This window comes from Bos mutus, chromosome 1, assembly GCF_027580195.1.
Source record: "Bos mutus isolate GX-2022 chromosome 1, NWIPB_WYAK_1.1, whole genome shotgun sequence".
In the NCBI taxonomy this organism is placed as follows: domain Eukaryota; kingdom Metazoa; phylum Chordata; class Mammalia; order Artiodactyla; family Bovidae; genus Bos; species Bos mutus.
The window spans coordinates 63,720,605-63,733,173 of record NC_091617.1 but is presented as its reverse complement, the minus strand read 5'-3'; the positions used below and the strand labels follow the sequence as shown (position 1 = coordinate 63,733,173).

Genomic DNA, 12,569 nt, shown 5'->3' with positions numbered 1-12,569 from the left:
TTGAATGATATGTAAAGTTTTTATGTGGAATAATTATTTTTATGAACAAGCCAAGTTAAATAATGCATTTTTTATGTTCTCACACCAAAAGTCTTCAGATGTGTAAGGGCAATAGCAAAATATGTATTATAAAAATAGAAATATGTACAAATCTATTTCTCTTTCACCATCCCCACATTTCTTTTTCCCCCAGAAAGGAAGGCCAAAAAAGTTTAAATCTCTAACCAAAAGTTAATTATTTAAGTCCTCTTGCCTTGATTTGACATTAACCATAGGATCATAGGTGATAAGCCTGGTTCTTAGGTATGGGATGCCCGTAATTTGTGAAAAATGCAGAAACATTTTTATTCAAAATGGTTATAAAGGAAAGGCTGTCATACTCTTCAGCTTTGAAAACGGATGTGTAAACAGGAACGCATTTATTAACTGCCGTCCATATAGCCCCACCATGGAGTCCTCCATGTTCCAGTCTCAGGAGGAACCAGCCCCAGTTCGGTTGTGAAGCTGACCTGCATCAAGTCACATACCCCCATGAAGGCCAGGATCCATGTCTGAGTCAGCGTGTACTCCCCACAGCAGGTAGCTTATTGTCAGTGTGTAATGATGTGTTTCCATGAATGGAGACAGAATGAGGGAAGAATACACAGAAGAGGTTATGACAAGCTTGTGACCCTCGGTGCAGGCCTTCTGGCCTCTCTCTAAAGGACTCCCTCAACTCTAATGCACCTGCATTAGCACACACAGGCCTGGAACTCACAGAGCAACTTGGGACTGGAGGTTGTGGGTTGGGAATGGCTGGCAAGTGGGAAAGGAGGGGTAGCAGATGAAGCAGTGAAAAAAACCAAGCAGCTAATAAACTTGGGTGTGGGCACAGACCCTCAGATGCCCCAGCCCCAGGTGTCCTATCCCCTCTCCCACCATGACACTAGATGCCCAGACCCAGGGCCTCTTCTAAGGGGAGAGGGGTGCCTTACCTCTCTAAGGGCCTGACCTAGGGCCTGACCTCTCTAGGGCCTGACCTCTCCATGTAAGGCACTTGGGCTTGGCTCTCCACAGACCTAGCTGGGTGCTGAGGAATGCTAGCCCGCCATCATCACGGCTGTCTCTGTGAGACCCCTGGGGAGGCAGGACCTGTTGGGCACTGTCAGCGTCCATCTGTCCAGCCCCAGGAACGGTGGCTTCGGCTCCGAGGGCCCCGGCTCTGGCTTCCCTGAGGCAGCCAGTCAGCCATTTGTGGTGCTGAAGAGCTCCTGCATGAGTGGGGTGGCGAAGGGGTGAACGTCGTGGATGCGCAGTAGCTGCTGGGTGTGCTCGGCGCTGAGGCTGCGGAGCTCGGTGAGTATGGCCATGATCTTCAGGAACAAGAACCTGCCGGCCAGTCAGAGGAACAGTTGGCGGAACAGCCCGCCCTGCCCCCACCCACCAAAGCTGAAGCCCCTCTGAAACTGCACACGTTTGAGGGTTTTCATCTCAGGACCTCTTAGGTAAGCCAAGAGACAAGGCTCAGCTGAATTCCTTAAGCTTCCACGGCAGTCTGTGGACAAGGGGGCAGAGCAGCCTGGCACCCTTGAGGTGTGGACCACTCTCCCCACCCACATCTCCTCCTCTGGGCTTCAGTGTCCGCACACAGGGACATCGTGGGGAAACCAGGCATTCCAGACACGGCATGAACAGGTCAGTTTGGGGGGATCATCACTGCCATAGCTAATGAATCAGCGTCAGGACCAAGGGGAGAAGCTGTGGAGGCAGGGGCTGCAGGCAGCAATCCCTCCCTGGATCTAGCCTGGGATCCAGTGTCTGAGACACACCTCATGCCTCAGGTTCCCCACGATGCCTCCTGGCTCCATACAGGGGAGGACTGAGCAAAGCAAGACACCCAGCATCCCGTGAAGCCAAGCTCAAAAGCCAGCTGCAGCAGGCCAAGTAAGGACCCGAAGTTTTACATTCGCACAAGCACACCCAGCACTGGCCTTCCCTGGTCATGGCCCAGGCTTGGCACCAGGTCACAAGGGCTGCTGGTGCCCAGTGAATGGGGTGGGAGCTCCTGCCTGGCCAAGCCCTAAACAAGCAGCCCTCCTCCCTTAGGTGACCAGGACCAAGGAGTTTCCTCCCCTGTTACATGGAGTTTGTCCTGGGAGGTGGTTAGGCAGTTAGTGCTCCAGGGTGTGGGCTGTAGACTTGGCCAGCAAGGACCTACCTCCAACCCCACCTGTCTGGCTGCGGGCCCCGGGGTCAGACACCCTGAGCCTCCAGTCCCTGGCAGGATATGGTAGCACTTGCTGCATGGGGTTGTTTTCAGGATTAAATATGACGTGCATGTAAACTGCTTGGCACCAGGGCTGGCTCTTCTCAACAAATAGTTCTAGTTGACTGGGCAGGAGACCTCAATGAAGGCCACAAAACAGCGGCCCAAAGCCCTGGTAATCAGAGGCTGCCTCAGGACAAGCAGGGCCCTGGGGGCAGGGCTCATACCCCCTCACACCCTCCCTGCTTGCTGCTCACCTGTGGGCGGGCTGGGGCCGGTTGAACTCGATGTAGGCCTTCAGGGTCATGGCGAACTGTTCCTGTAGCTGGTCTACCACGAGGCGCTGCACCACACCTGGGCGGTCTGGTGGGGAGGGGAAGGCCACGGGGGCCAAGACAGGCTTGGTCCATCCCAGAGGGGACAAATGGCTAGCCAACCACCTTCCAGAACCAAGTATTCCCAGGCAAGGAGGTGAGGGGGTTGACCAGAGGGCTTTGCATCACCCCTCTAAGCCTGGGAGCAAACAGCTGTAGTCCCCATCCTGGCTGAGCAGTGAGTGGAGGGCAGGGCCATCAGTCGGGAACCTTCCCTGGGGAAAGCAAAGGAAGGAATGCTGCCCCCGCCCTTGGCTGAAGCTGATGGGGTGTGAGCAAGCCTGGGGAAACAAGCGAGGGCAAGGGGAAGCCAGGCAAGGCAGGTGCAGCTCTCACCTGGAGAGAACAGGGAGATGGCCTGCATAAGCACATACTCCTCCTTATGCAGCTGCAGCTTCTTCAGCATATAGTGGAATTTCAGCACAGGCTCCAGGAGAAGCTGCTGGAAGCCACCTGTGGGTGGGTGCAGGCTGGAGGGTCCACTTCTCAGGAAGCTGACCCAGGACCCAGATCTCCCTCACCAAGGCCCCCTTTCCCATGGCCCGATCTTCTGCACTGCGATCCTAGGACCCGCCAATCCTGGCATGGCTCCTCTCCTCCCTCCATGGATGTTTTCCCACCCTCTGCCAGGACAGACAGGAATCTCTCAGGCACCTGCAGGGTCTTCCACGCAGTAGGACAGCCGACCGCACTCCCAGGTCCTGGTCTCTGCATTGAACACCGTGTTGAATCTCAGCTGGCACAACTCAAAGGCGGCCCCCTTCAGCAGGGAGATCTGGTCCTCTATGGGCAGGTCCCTGGCAGCAAGGATAAGGAGGGGATGCTGGCTTCCATGGAAGCTGCCGCAGGCCGGCACCCACTCCTGTAATTCTGAATCAGGGTGGGGGTGGCAAAGAGAGGACGTGGGATGGGCTCCTGCCCCTGAGCACAATTGCAGTAGCCTTCGAATTGCCTCCACTCTCTCCCGCTCACAATCCAGCCAGCAGATTCCTCCTCACTGCCATCTTCCTCTGGGCCCCTGCCATCTTCAGGGACTCTCCACTGCTGATGTGGCTGGGTGTCCGGGCCCCTTACAGCCCAGCCCCATCTCCTCCAGCTCCCTGCACAGCCTGGGCTCCTGGTCCCCAGCCTCATACTTTCTGCCTAGGTTTCCCCATTTGGAATGATTACGCCTTTGAAGTGAAATGTTGTTAGTCGCTCAGTCATGTCTCTTTTGCAACCCCATAGACTGTAGCCCGCCAGGCTCCTCTGTTGATGAAATTCTGCAGGTAAGAATACTGGAGTGGGTAGTCATTCCCTTCTCCAGGGGATCCTCCCCATCCGGGGATCAAACACAGGTCTCCTGCACTGTAGGCAGATTCTTTACTTCTGAGCACCAGGGAAGCCCTTTAGCTTCACTTAAGTAAATCCTGCTAGTCCTTCAGGCCAAGCAGTCCCTATGCCTCCTAGAGGTCTTTCCAGAGTGCAGTCCTTCTGCAGGTGCCTCCTGCGTGAGTGCCATGCAGCAGGGCAGTCTGCTTCCTGCTGTCTGTTTTGAATTAGCCATGTCTACTGTTTCTCTCCAGGCAGGCTGAGTGCCCTGAAGCCCACCCCCAGCACTGAGCACAGGCCCAGCCACAGTGGCTGCTTCTAGGCCCTGTGTTAGACTGACACAGTGACTTCCCCGCCTGAGTGCTGTGCTGTGCTTAGTCGCTCAGTCATGTCTGATTCTTTGCGACCCCATGGACTGTAGCCCACCAGGCCCCTCTGTCCATGGGGATTCTCCAGGCAAGAACACTGGAGTGGGTTTCCATGCCCTCCTCCAGGGGATCTTCCCAACCCAGGGATCAAACTCGCATTGCAAGTAGATTCTTTACCGTCTGAGCCACCAGGGAAGCCCTCCCTACCTGAAAGGGCCCCCCACTCCCCACTAACGGAGGCATTCTACCTAAAAGCCCAGGAGGGAGTTCTTGAGGAGGACCTGTGCCTGGCTTTGGTCTCCTCAGGAGTTTAGCCTCTTCTTTTAGATCTGCAATGTTGAGCCACAACTGTCACAAAGTTTCTCTTTTCCTTCTGTGTCCCCCCCAGTGCCCCGCCCAGGACCTGGCAGGGGGCCAGCTCTGACGGCTGTATGCTTCCAAAGCTAGCCTCTCTGATTAACTGAGATCCTGTGCACCTGCCTTAACCTTGGTGAACCTGTTTTCTATCTGTGGAATGAAGGTGAGAGTAACACCTGCCTCCTAGGGTGGTTGTGCTCAAAGCTGATCGTCACAAGAAATGAGTGCCCTCCCACCCTGGTGGTAAGTCCTGGGTCATCGGACGGTCAAGGGGAATATGCTGGGTCCATGGGTGAAAGTGGGTCCCTCTCCCTGCTCCCTTGACCTACTTTGCCACAATCTGAACCCCACTCCAGCCTGTGACCACCCTCATTCCAGTAAATAAGTCCTGCATGTCACCCACAGGGGAACCCATGGGCTCCTGGAAAAGAACCTGCCCTCTGCCAGCGTATGGAGTCAGGGCTCCTTGTGTGATTCACTTCCACCTGCCCAGGCCCAGCCTGGTGGGCCTGACCCCAGGGAAGACATGCCCGATGCCGCCTCACACTGTGACAGGCTCCCTATTGTGGGGCTGTGGTTGCCACCACACTAGTAGGGCCCAGAGTTTCCCAGTCACCCCAGTTGCCTGGTGGTTGTTGCCTACATGCCTAGTTTGGGGAGTCCCAGCCCACTGGCCTCCTTCTCAGCCTTCTCTAGCAGTGGACTGCTGGCAACACAGCATCTGCTCCTAGCCTTCTTCTTCTGTGGGCCTCCTTGCTTTGCCTTCCAACTCTTCCACTGCTCTTGAACTATCAACTTGTGACTCCCACCCCTTAGCAGGAAAATGGAGAAGGGGCATCACTCTCTGAACATCCACATGTGTGTGCTGAATGCTCTTCCAGAGGTTTTCTTATTTCACTTAACAGCCCTGCAAGGCAGGCATCATTAGCCCCAGTCTAGCAGATGAGGCCAGAGAAGGCAATGGCACCCCACTCCAGTACTCTTGCCTGGAAAATCCCATGGATGGAGGAGCCTGGTAGGCTGCAGTCCATGGGTCGCTAAGAGTCGAACACGACTGAGTGACTTCACTTTCACTTTTCACTTTCATGCACTGGAGAAGGAAATTGCAACCCACTCCAGTGTTCTTGCCTGGAGAATCCCAGGGATGGGGGAGCCTGGTGGGCTGCTGTCTATGGGGTCACACAGAGTCAGACATGACTGAAGTGACTTAGCAGCAGCAACAGCAGCAGATGAGGCAGCTGAGCCACAGGTTAAATGGCAGGCTGCAGTCACAAAGCTAATGAGCCACACAGAGAGGGCTCCACTCCCCCACATGGCCAGGTGCCCTGGGGGCAGAGGTAAAGGGATGTCTTTTGGCACCAGTGTCCTCCAAATTCAGAGAAATCCATCCCAGACCCTCTGAACCTGCTGGCCACGTCCTGCTCCTTTCCACACCGTCCACCCAGCCCCTGTGTCCTACCTGAAATAGGAGATGACCTTGGCAAAGTTGATGATGCCTTTGAACATGTAGGTGGACACGTCAGCGATGTGGGGCAACAGGGAAAAGATCTCTTTCCCGCCATTGTCAGCTGGGGGCTTGTAGTTCCAGACGCTCCCATCTTCCCCCCGCAGCTGCAAGGAGAGCTTCATTGAACACAGATCTTCCCTAATCTTCCTCCACTTGGCAGCTTCTTCCCTGGACTGAATCTGCAGAGGCTCTGGAATCTGGCGGCCACTACTGAGCACATCTGGCAGCTGGGGCATGAGCAGAAGTGGGAGAGAAGAGAGGAGAGACAGAATACATATTCTCCCAAACAGGAATTTTCCCTGTTCCCAGACAGGCGCACACAGCCACAGCTGCTCCCTGAGAGGATGCACAGTGGCAGGCGTGTACAGCCCCCACCCCACCCACCCCCCTAGCCCCCACACAGAGCGCTGGTTTCTTCTCTCTTTTGTGGGTCTCTGACTTCACGGTCCCTCACATTCCTGCCTGGTTAGAGATGGGTTCGCTTCCTGCTTTGGTGGAAGGTGAGGGGGCCTCCATCGAGGGGTGTGTCCCAAGTGTCCCTGAACTTGCACTCAAGAAACTCATTAAAGGATCTGAGAGCTGGAGATGGAAAGAACAGACTTTGGGGCCTGCTGGCTACCAGTTCTGTGAGCTGGATGGGTCATGAGATACCTGTGAGCACAGGTGAAAGAGGGCACTGGGATCAGACAGTGCTACCATTGCTGAGGTCACTGAAGTTTCCTGGATCAGTAAAACCAGTTCACAAATGTCATATCCCCTCTGCGTCCTCATAAAGCCCTGAATGCCAGCAACCCTGGTGCAACTCAGCTGTCCATAACTCCATTGCTGACTCAGACTCCATTTCTACAGGCTGTAGAAGGAGAGAGCAGAGTGTCTCAGACCTGAGCATGAGTTAGAATCACCTGAGGGGTCTGGTTATAGCACAGACTGCTGGGCCCTGCCCTCAAAGGTTCTGTCAGGGGTGAACTGCGGATCTGCATTTCTAACAAGTTCCCAGGTGGTGCTGCTGCTCCTGAAAGTCCAAGGACCACTCTTCGAGAATCCCTGGGAATGAGATTGGGGTTCTGAGGAGCAAGCACAGGAGCTGAGCCATCTCAAAAGCCTCATACCCGGAAATTCTTGAAATGAACGAAGGTGCTATCAAAGGTGTTCATCTGAGCAGTCGTCAGCTCCCTGATCATCATTTGCTGCTCTTCAGTCAGACCCTTGGCTCCAAGGGGCCGAGTTTCAATCCGTTCTCTCTTCTTCCTCCTGATCAAGGCCCGTCTCTGCTCCACAGCTGCATCGGACATGATCACTGCAAGGACAGCCAGGAACAGACTCAGGCGGCAGCAGGGGATGGGGACAGACTGGTGACAAGAATCCTGCCCTTTTCCAGGCTCTCAAAGACTCTGGGCTCCTCTGGAGAAACACTTGGGGGGAAGGACGGGTGTGCTGCCTGTGACCGTGGGGTTCAAGACAACTCTGTGGAACAGTGGTTATTGCTCCGGCTTCTGGATCTTAAGGCACCAGGCTTCAGTGACGGCTTTGCCACTTTGTAGTGATGACCTTGATGGGCTTCTTCACCTCTCTTTCCTTCGTGGTAAGCTGGAGTGACAGTGCTCACCTCACACTGCTCTTAGCATGAGACACTGCATGGGAAGCGCCTAATATGACTGCTGCTATGTAATAGTTGTTTCATAAGTGCACCTGATTATTTGTTTCCGGTGTATCAGATACCATTAAGACTCCCGAGAGTCCCCCACGATCTCTGGGTCTCGGAGAGCTGGGCTGCTGCTTAGCAAGAGGTATCATCTCCAGCCACGTCCTATGTAGCCTGGGGCTTTAGGTCATCCATGGATTTCTGGAGCCCACTTGTGTGTGCAGAGCAAAGCTCTGAGGGAGGGGGTCCTGCTGGGGAGGGGACAACAGGCAGGGCTGGTCTGCAGGAAAGGCTCTCTGCCAATGCCCAGGGAACCTGGCCCCTCAAAGGCTTCCCAAGGTCTTGTGTCCCTCTGTGACTGATGGAGCGAAATACACCTTGGAAACTTCCAGCCTTCCCCCATGCTTTTTAATCTCAGAGCCCCTGGGAGCACAATTATACCAGAGCTGGACAGGGGAATTAAGAACCCTCTGTCACTGGCCGCACACAGTTCCTCAAGGATGCTAGGTCTGGGCCACTGGTAGAAGGTGCAGGTCAAGCACACCATGAGTCTCCAGCTTCTCGTTCCCAATTCAGCTCCCCTAATTCGGCTAAAACAATTATGAAGGGCACAAAGCGAATCACACAAGCGCAACTGAGGGGAGAGTGGAGTATGACCCTGGCCAGAGAGAATCAGGCCTCTGAGAACAGAGAATGGCGATAACACCCCACTTCTCCAGTCCCTCCAGGATAGGCCGGGGACCTCAGGTTGATGTCTGCCCCTGTGTGCACGCACACACGGATGCTCTTGTGCACACCATGGCTCACGTGCCCATGCCCGCTCGCGCAGCCTTTGCTCACTCTCTTTCCTCATGCCGCTCTCCAGGCACTTGCGAAGCCGGCAGGCCTGGCATTGACGCCGGGTCTTCTGGGTGATCTCACAGGTGCCCTTCCGGAAGGGGCACCGGGGCCGGGCATTGCGCTTCATGGCCCTCCTGCAAGAGGACAGAGAGCAGAAGATAGGCCGCATTGTATACCCTGGCTTCCTGTCCGCCCCTGACACGGACACTGGTCACACCCTCTATGGGCTCTGCTTTTGCCTCTGAGTTGGGTGGGGTTCATAGGAAAGGTACAGACCAGGGCTCTTCAGGCTTCTGTGGGTGCCCAGAGGCCTCCGAGCCTGCTGGAGGAGGGGAGCCAGGTACTAGACTGTCCTCAGCATCCACATGGGAAGTGGACGCTGCTCAGGGCCTGCACCGGAGCTGCTTCATGGGATGCTTCAGCACCCTGAGGCCCGTACCCTCTCCCCTTCTTCTTCCTAACACCCAGGAACCCCAGGAGAACTGGGCCAAGTCTCTGTGGAGGTGGCTTCTTCCTGGATTTCTCCTTGGAAGAGGGGACTGGCGGAAATCTGGCCCCGGGAGTGTAAGAAACATAAGCCTCCTGCCTTCCCCAGTCCCCATTCTAGATTGGGAGGCCAGAGGACCGCGTACACTATGGGAAACTTTCTACCTCACTGTAAAAAAGCTTCCCCTTGCTGACTGCCGCAGGGGAACAGAGAGGCTCAGAGCCCCAAAATAGTGGAGTGTATGGGCGCTGCATCCACGTGTCCCCAGACAGCTGCGCCAGATGGGAAACAAGGTGGTAAATTCCTTCTTGAGACCCCAGCACACACTCTCCCCCACAGCCCAGCCATCCTGCACTTCACCAGAAGACCCAGTCAGTGGGGCCCTAACTTTATCCCCCTGTCCCGAATTTTCACAGCTGAATAGATGGAAACAAATTCTCCTTTGGATCTGGCCTCTGGCTCTGGTCCAGCAGTGTGGAAACAAAGAATGGACAGGTGTGGCTACTGATTGGGCCCTGGGGGCTGATCCAGGAGACCTGAGACCAGGAGCCAGACGGCCAGGGGGTGTATTTCTCAGGCCCCATCCCCTCCCCTGCTGGGTAAGAGACCCCTGGGTGACTGAGGGAAGGAGCCCACGTTTATCAGCCATTCTGTGGATTGGATGCAGGGCTACAGATTGTGCAGAGCTTTGCAAACTTAGCTCTTAGAACCCTACAAAATTCATTTGGTCATCTGCCTGTCACAGATGAGGAAATGGAGTCTGTGAGAAGACAGAGCGCTCACTGTCCTTGAGGTAGAGGACAGGCTGAAGTTTGAATTCAGGTCTGCCTGATACCAGGATCCAAGCTCTGACCCCTACAGCGAGCCGCAGGGAGAATCCAGGTCTGGCTCAGGCACGCTTCCTCCTCCGTGCGGCCTCATTGGTGGATTCCCAGCTCAGGGATCTGTCTGGGACTCTTTGCTAGTGAAAAGTTGGCTGGGGCCCTGGTCTAGGTGATGTGAATTGAAGGGTCTTCTGGGAAAGATTTCTTTGCTCTTAGAGGACAAGAGGGGCCTTTCTATTCCTCAGCTGAGCCCTGTGGCTCCCAGCCTGAACCCCTGGCACTTTGCTGTCCTCAGTGGAGCAGGCAGGGTAGCCACTCTCTGATGGCAGAAGAGGAAGAAGGACTGACTGCTGGGCTCACCAACCCTTGAAGGCCTCAGACTTCTCGATGTGAGAGGTGACATGTTCTCCTTGTTGTTCAGCACCGTGAGTGGAGAGTTGTTGCTTGTAGCTGTGCACAGGCTGACAGCGCCCCACACGGATGTTCGTTTCTCCCTAGAGCATGAGGGGTTCCTGAGCTGACCTCAAACTTGACCACATTGGCTCCTAAACCAGGGTTTCTTCACTCTGGTCGGGAGTGGGGGTGGGGGTGGGTGGGTCCTGGGCTGCTGCAGTGCATTACTGGGCTCCTCCTGGCCTGGACACCCCACTGTGGGTTCTCCCCTGCACCCAGCTGTCTGGCGGCCCAGCTTTGTTGGGACTGCAAGCTGGACCTTGGTGCAGGGGTCCATTTCCATTTAAATGTCCAGCCATCAGGAGGAACGCTGCAGAGGTCAAGTCAGCTGGCTGTCCTCAGAATGCACGAGGGGCCCAAGTGTGCCCCTGCTTGGGAGCTGCCCTCACACACCTGGCCCTCCCTTCTTTCCTGGTTGGCTTCTCTTCCTCTTGGTCTGAGCCTGCACTGAGCGGTGTCATTGTTCTTTCTTCAGCTGAACAATGTGACCTTTCTGTTTGGGCATGTCTTGCTATGAACTGGGACTTTTTAGTCCCTAATATTTTGGATCTCTGTTTGTAGGTGAGCTGGTGTGTCATATTCTTCGCTTATTTTATGCCATTCTTTACTTAACACCACTCCTTAAGAGTGATTTGAACTCTTGAATTTTGTGGATTTTCAAATTCTTTCTCCTCTTTTACTGACTCGTTTGCTGTATTTGCTATTTTATTCAAGAGCACACGGAGAAACAAAGGGAGATCTTAATGGAAAGGGGCCTTTCCTGAGTAGAGTGGGAGAATAGAAAATGATGATTTCCTCTCAGATGCTAATGATTCTCCTGAGACTAATTCGGAGGCCTTTGGATGGGCCACCAGCCCACTCTCCGAACCTGGGCCTCTGAAGTTGAGGTCCTGAGATGGTGCCCAGGGAGCTAGTGGCAGAGCCCCAGTTAGATGGGACCCATTTTATCAGAGGTAGCAGGTGGGTGAAAGTTGACAGATAACTCTACCTGAAAAAGCCCTTGCATCCTTCACATGTCATGACATTGAAGTGATAACCAGTGGCCTTGTCCCCACACACACGGCAAATCTGGGGACCCTCTTCTTCCTCGTCTGCGCCAACGATGGGATTTGTAGATGCAGAGTCAGCTTCTCCACGGTGCGTGAGGTCAGCATGGTTCCACTCTTCTTCACGGCCCACCTCCAGCTTTGCTTCTGAGCCTCTTGGACTAGAAGTGAGAACACCGCAGGGAATGAGAACCCTGGACAGGGGTGTGCTGAAGCCGCAGTGTGCATCACTCATGTGAGTTTTGTAGACACAAGACCTGACGTTCCATAGAAGAAATGGGGAAGGAGGACTAGAGTTAGACAGAAAGATGTTACTGTGATATTTGTGTTCAATAATAGGGCCCTGGAGTAAAGCACATGGACGAAGAACACGGAGAGAGAAAAGTTAGAGGAAGAAATGAGAAGGAAAGAGAAAGGAGGCTCTGGGTTGGACCAAAGAATGAATACTTGGATAGTCTCAGATTAGGAGGCCATGAGCTGGTCACAGACCTGAACGCGGGGCAGTCCATGGGACAGAACACTTGCTCTGGAACTGAGGAGACCCAAAGAGCTGGCCCCTTGGGTACATTGTGACCCAAATTCCCAGAGAGAACTGGAAAGGCTGAGCAGAAAACCTGTTTTCAATTGAGTAAATAAGCAGATGAGGAGAGAGAGAGGAGCCAGGCTCATGACGCAGAGAGAGAATACCCAGGTCCCAGTCAAGCTGAGGGGTAAATGAGTAAAGAACTCGAACCCATTCATAAAGCTGTACTCTAGATGTCCTCCCCAATTTTCACCTGGAGGGTATAACTTTAATTCTACCTGGGAGTAGGCATAGAGGAGGGTGGGCAGACACTGGAAACTGTCCTATCCACTGTTCTTCCCCAAAGACTCTCTAGGCCACCACACAACATTTCAACACACAAATTTCTGTTTTTAACAGTGTAACAGATGACAGCTGACCATTTCACATATAAGAATGAATTAGAAATGAATCTGTTCCATGACCCTGACCCTTCAGAAAACTGCAAATAAAATAGACTGACTGGAAACTTGAACTGACCAGGTATGTGGAAATTTTTTCTGATTTTTTGAATTATAATTCTGACCTCATACAGGCTTGCAGGAAAAAATGT

General features: G+C 54.1%; 1 protein-coding gene across 1 annotated transcript; it reads right to left on the bottom strand.

The window, feature by feature from the left end:
- Positions 1-1,223: 1,223 nt before the first annotated feature.
- NR1I2 (nuclear receptor subfamily 1 group I member 2) lies at positions 1,224-11,689 on the bottom strand. Its single transcript, XM_070358486.1, has 8 exons — positions 11,397-11,689; positions 8,645-8,778; positions 7,272-7,459; positions 6,115-6,389; positions 3,274-3,416; positions 2,956-3,072; positions 2,503-2,608; positions 1,224-1,368 (listed from the first exon to the last, which is right to left on the bottom strand). Exons 1-8 carry the CDS (start codon positions 11,687-11,689, stop codon positions 1,224-1,226), a joined length of 1,401 nt encoding a protein of 466 aa, XP_070214587.1.
- Between the last annotated feature and the right edge of the window lie 880 nt (positions 11,690-12,569).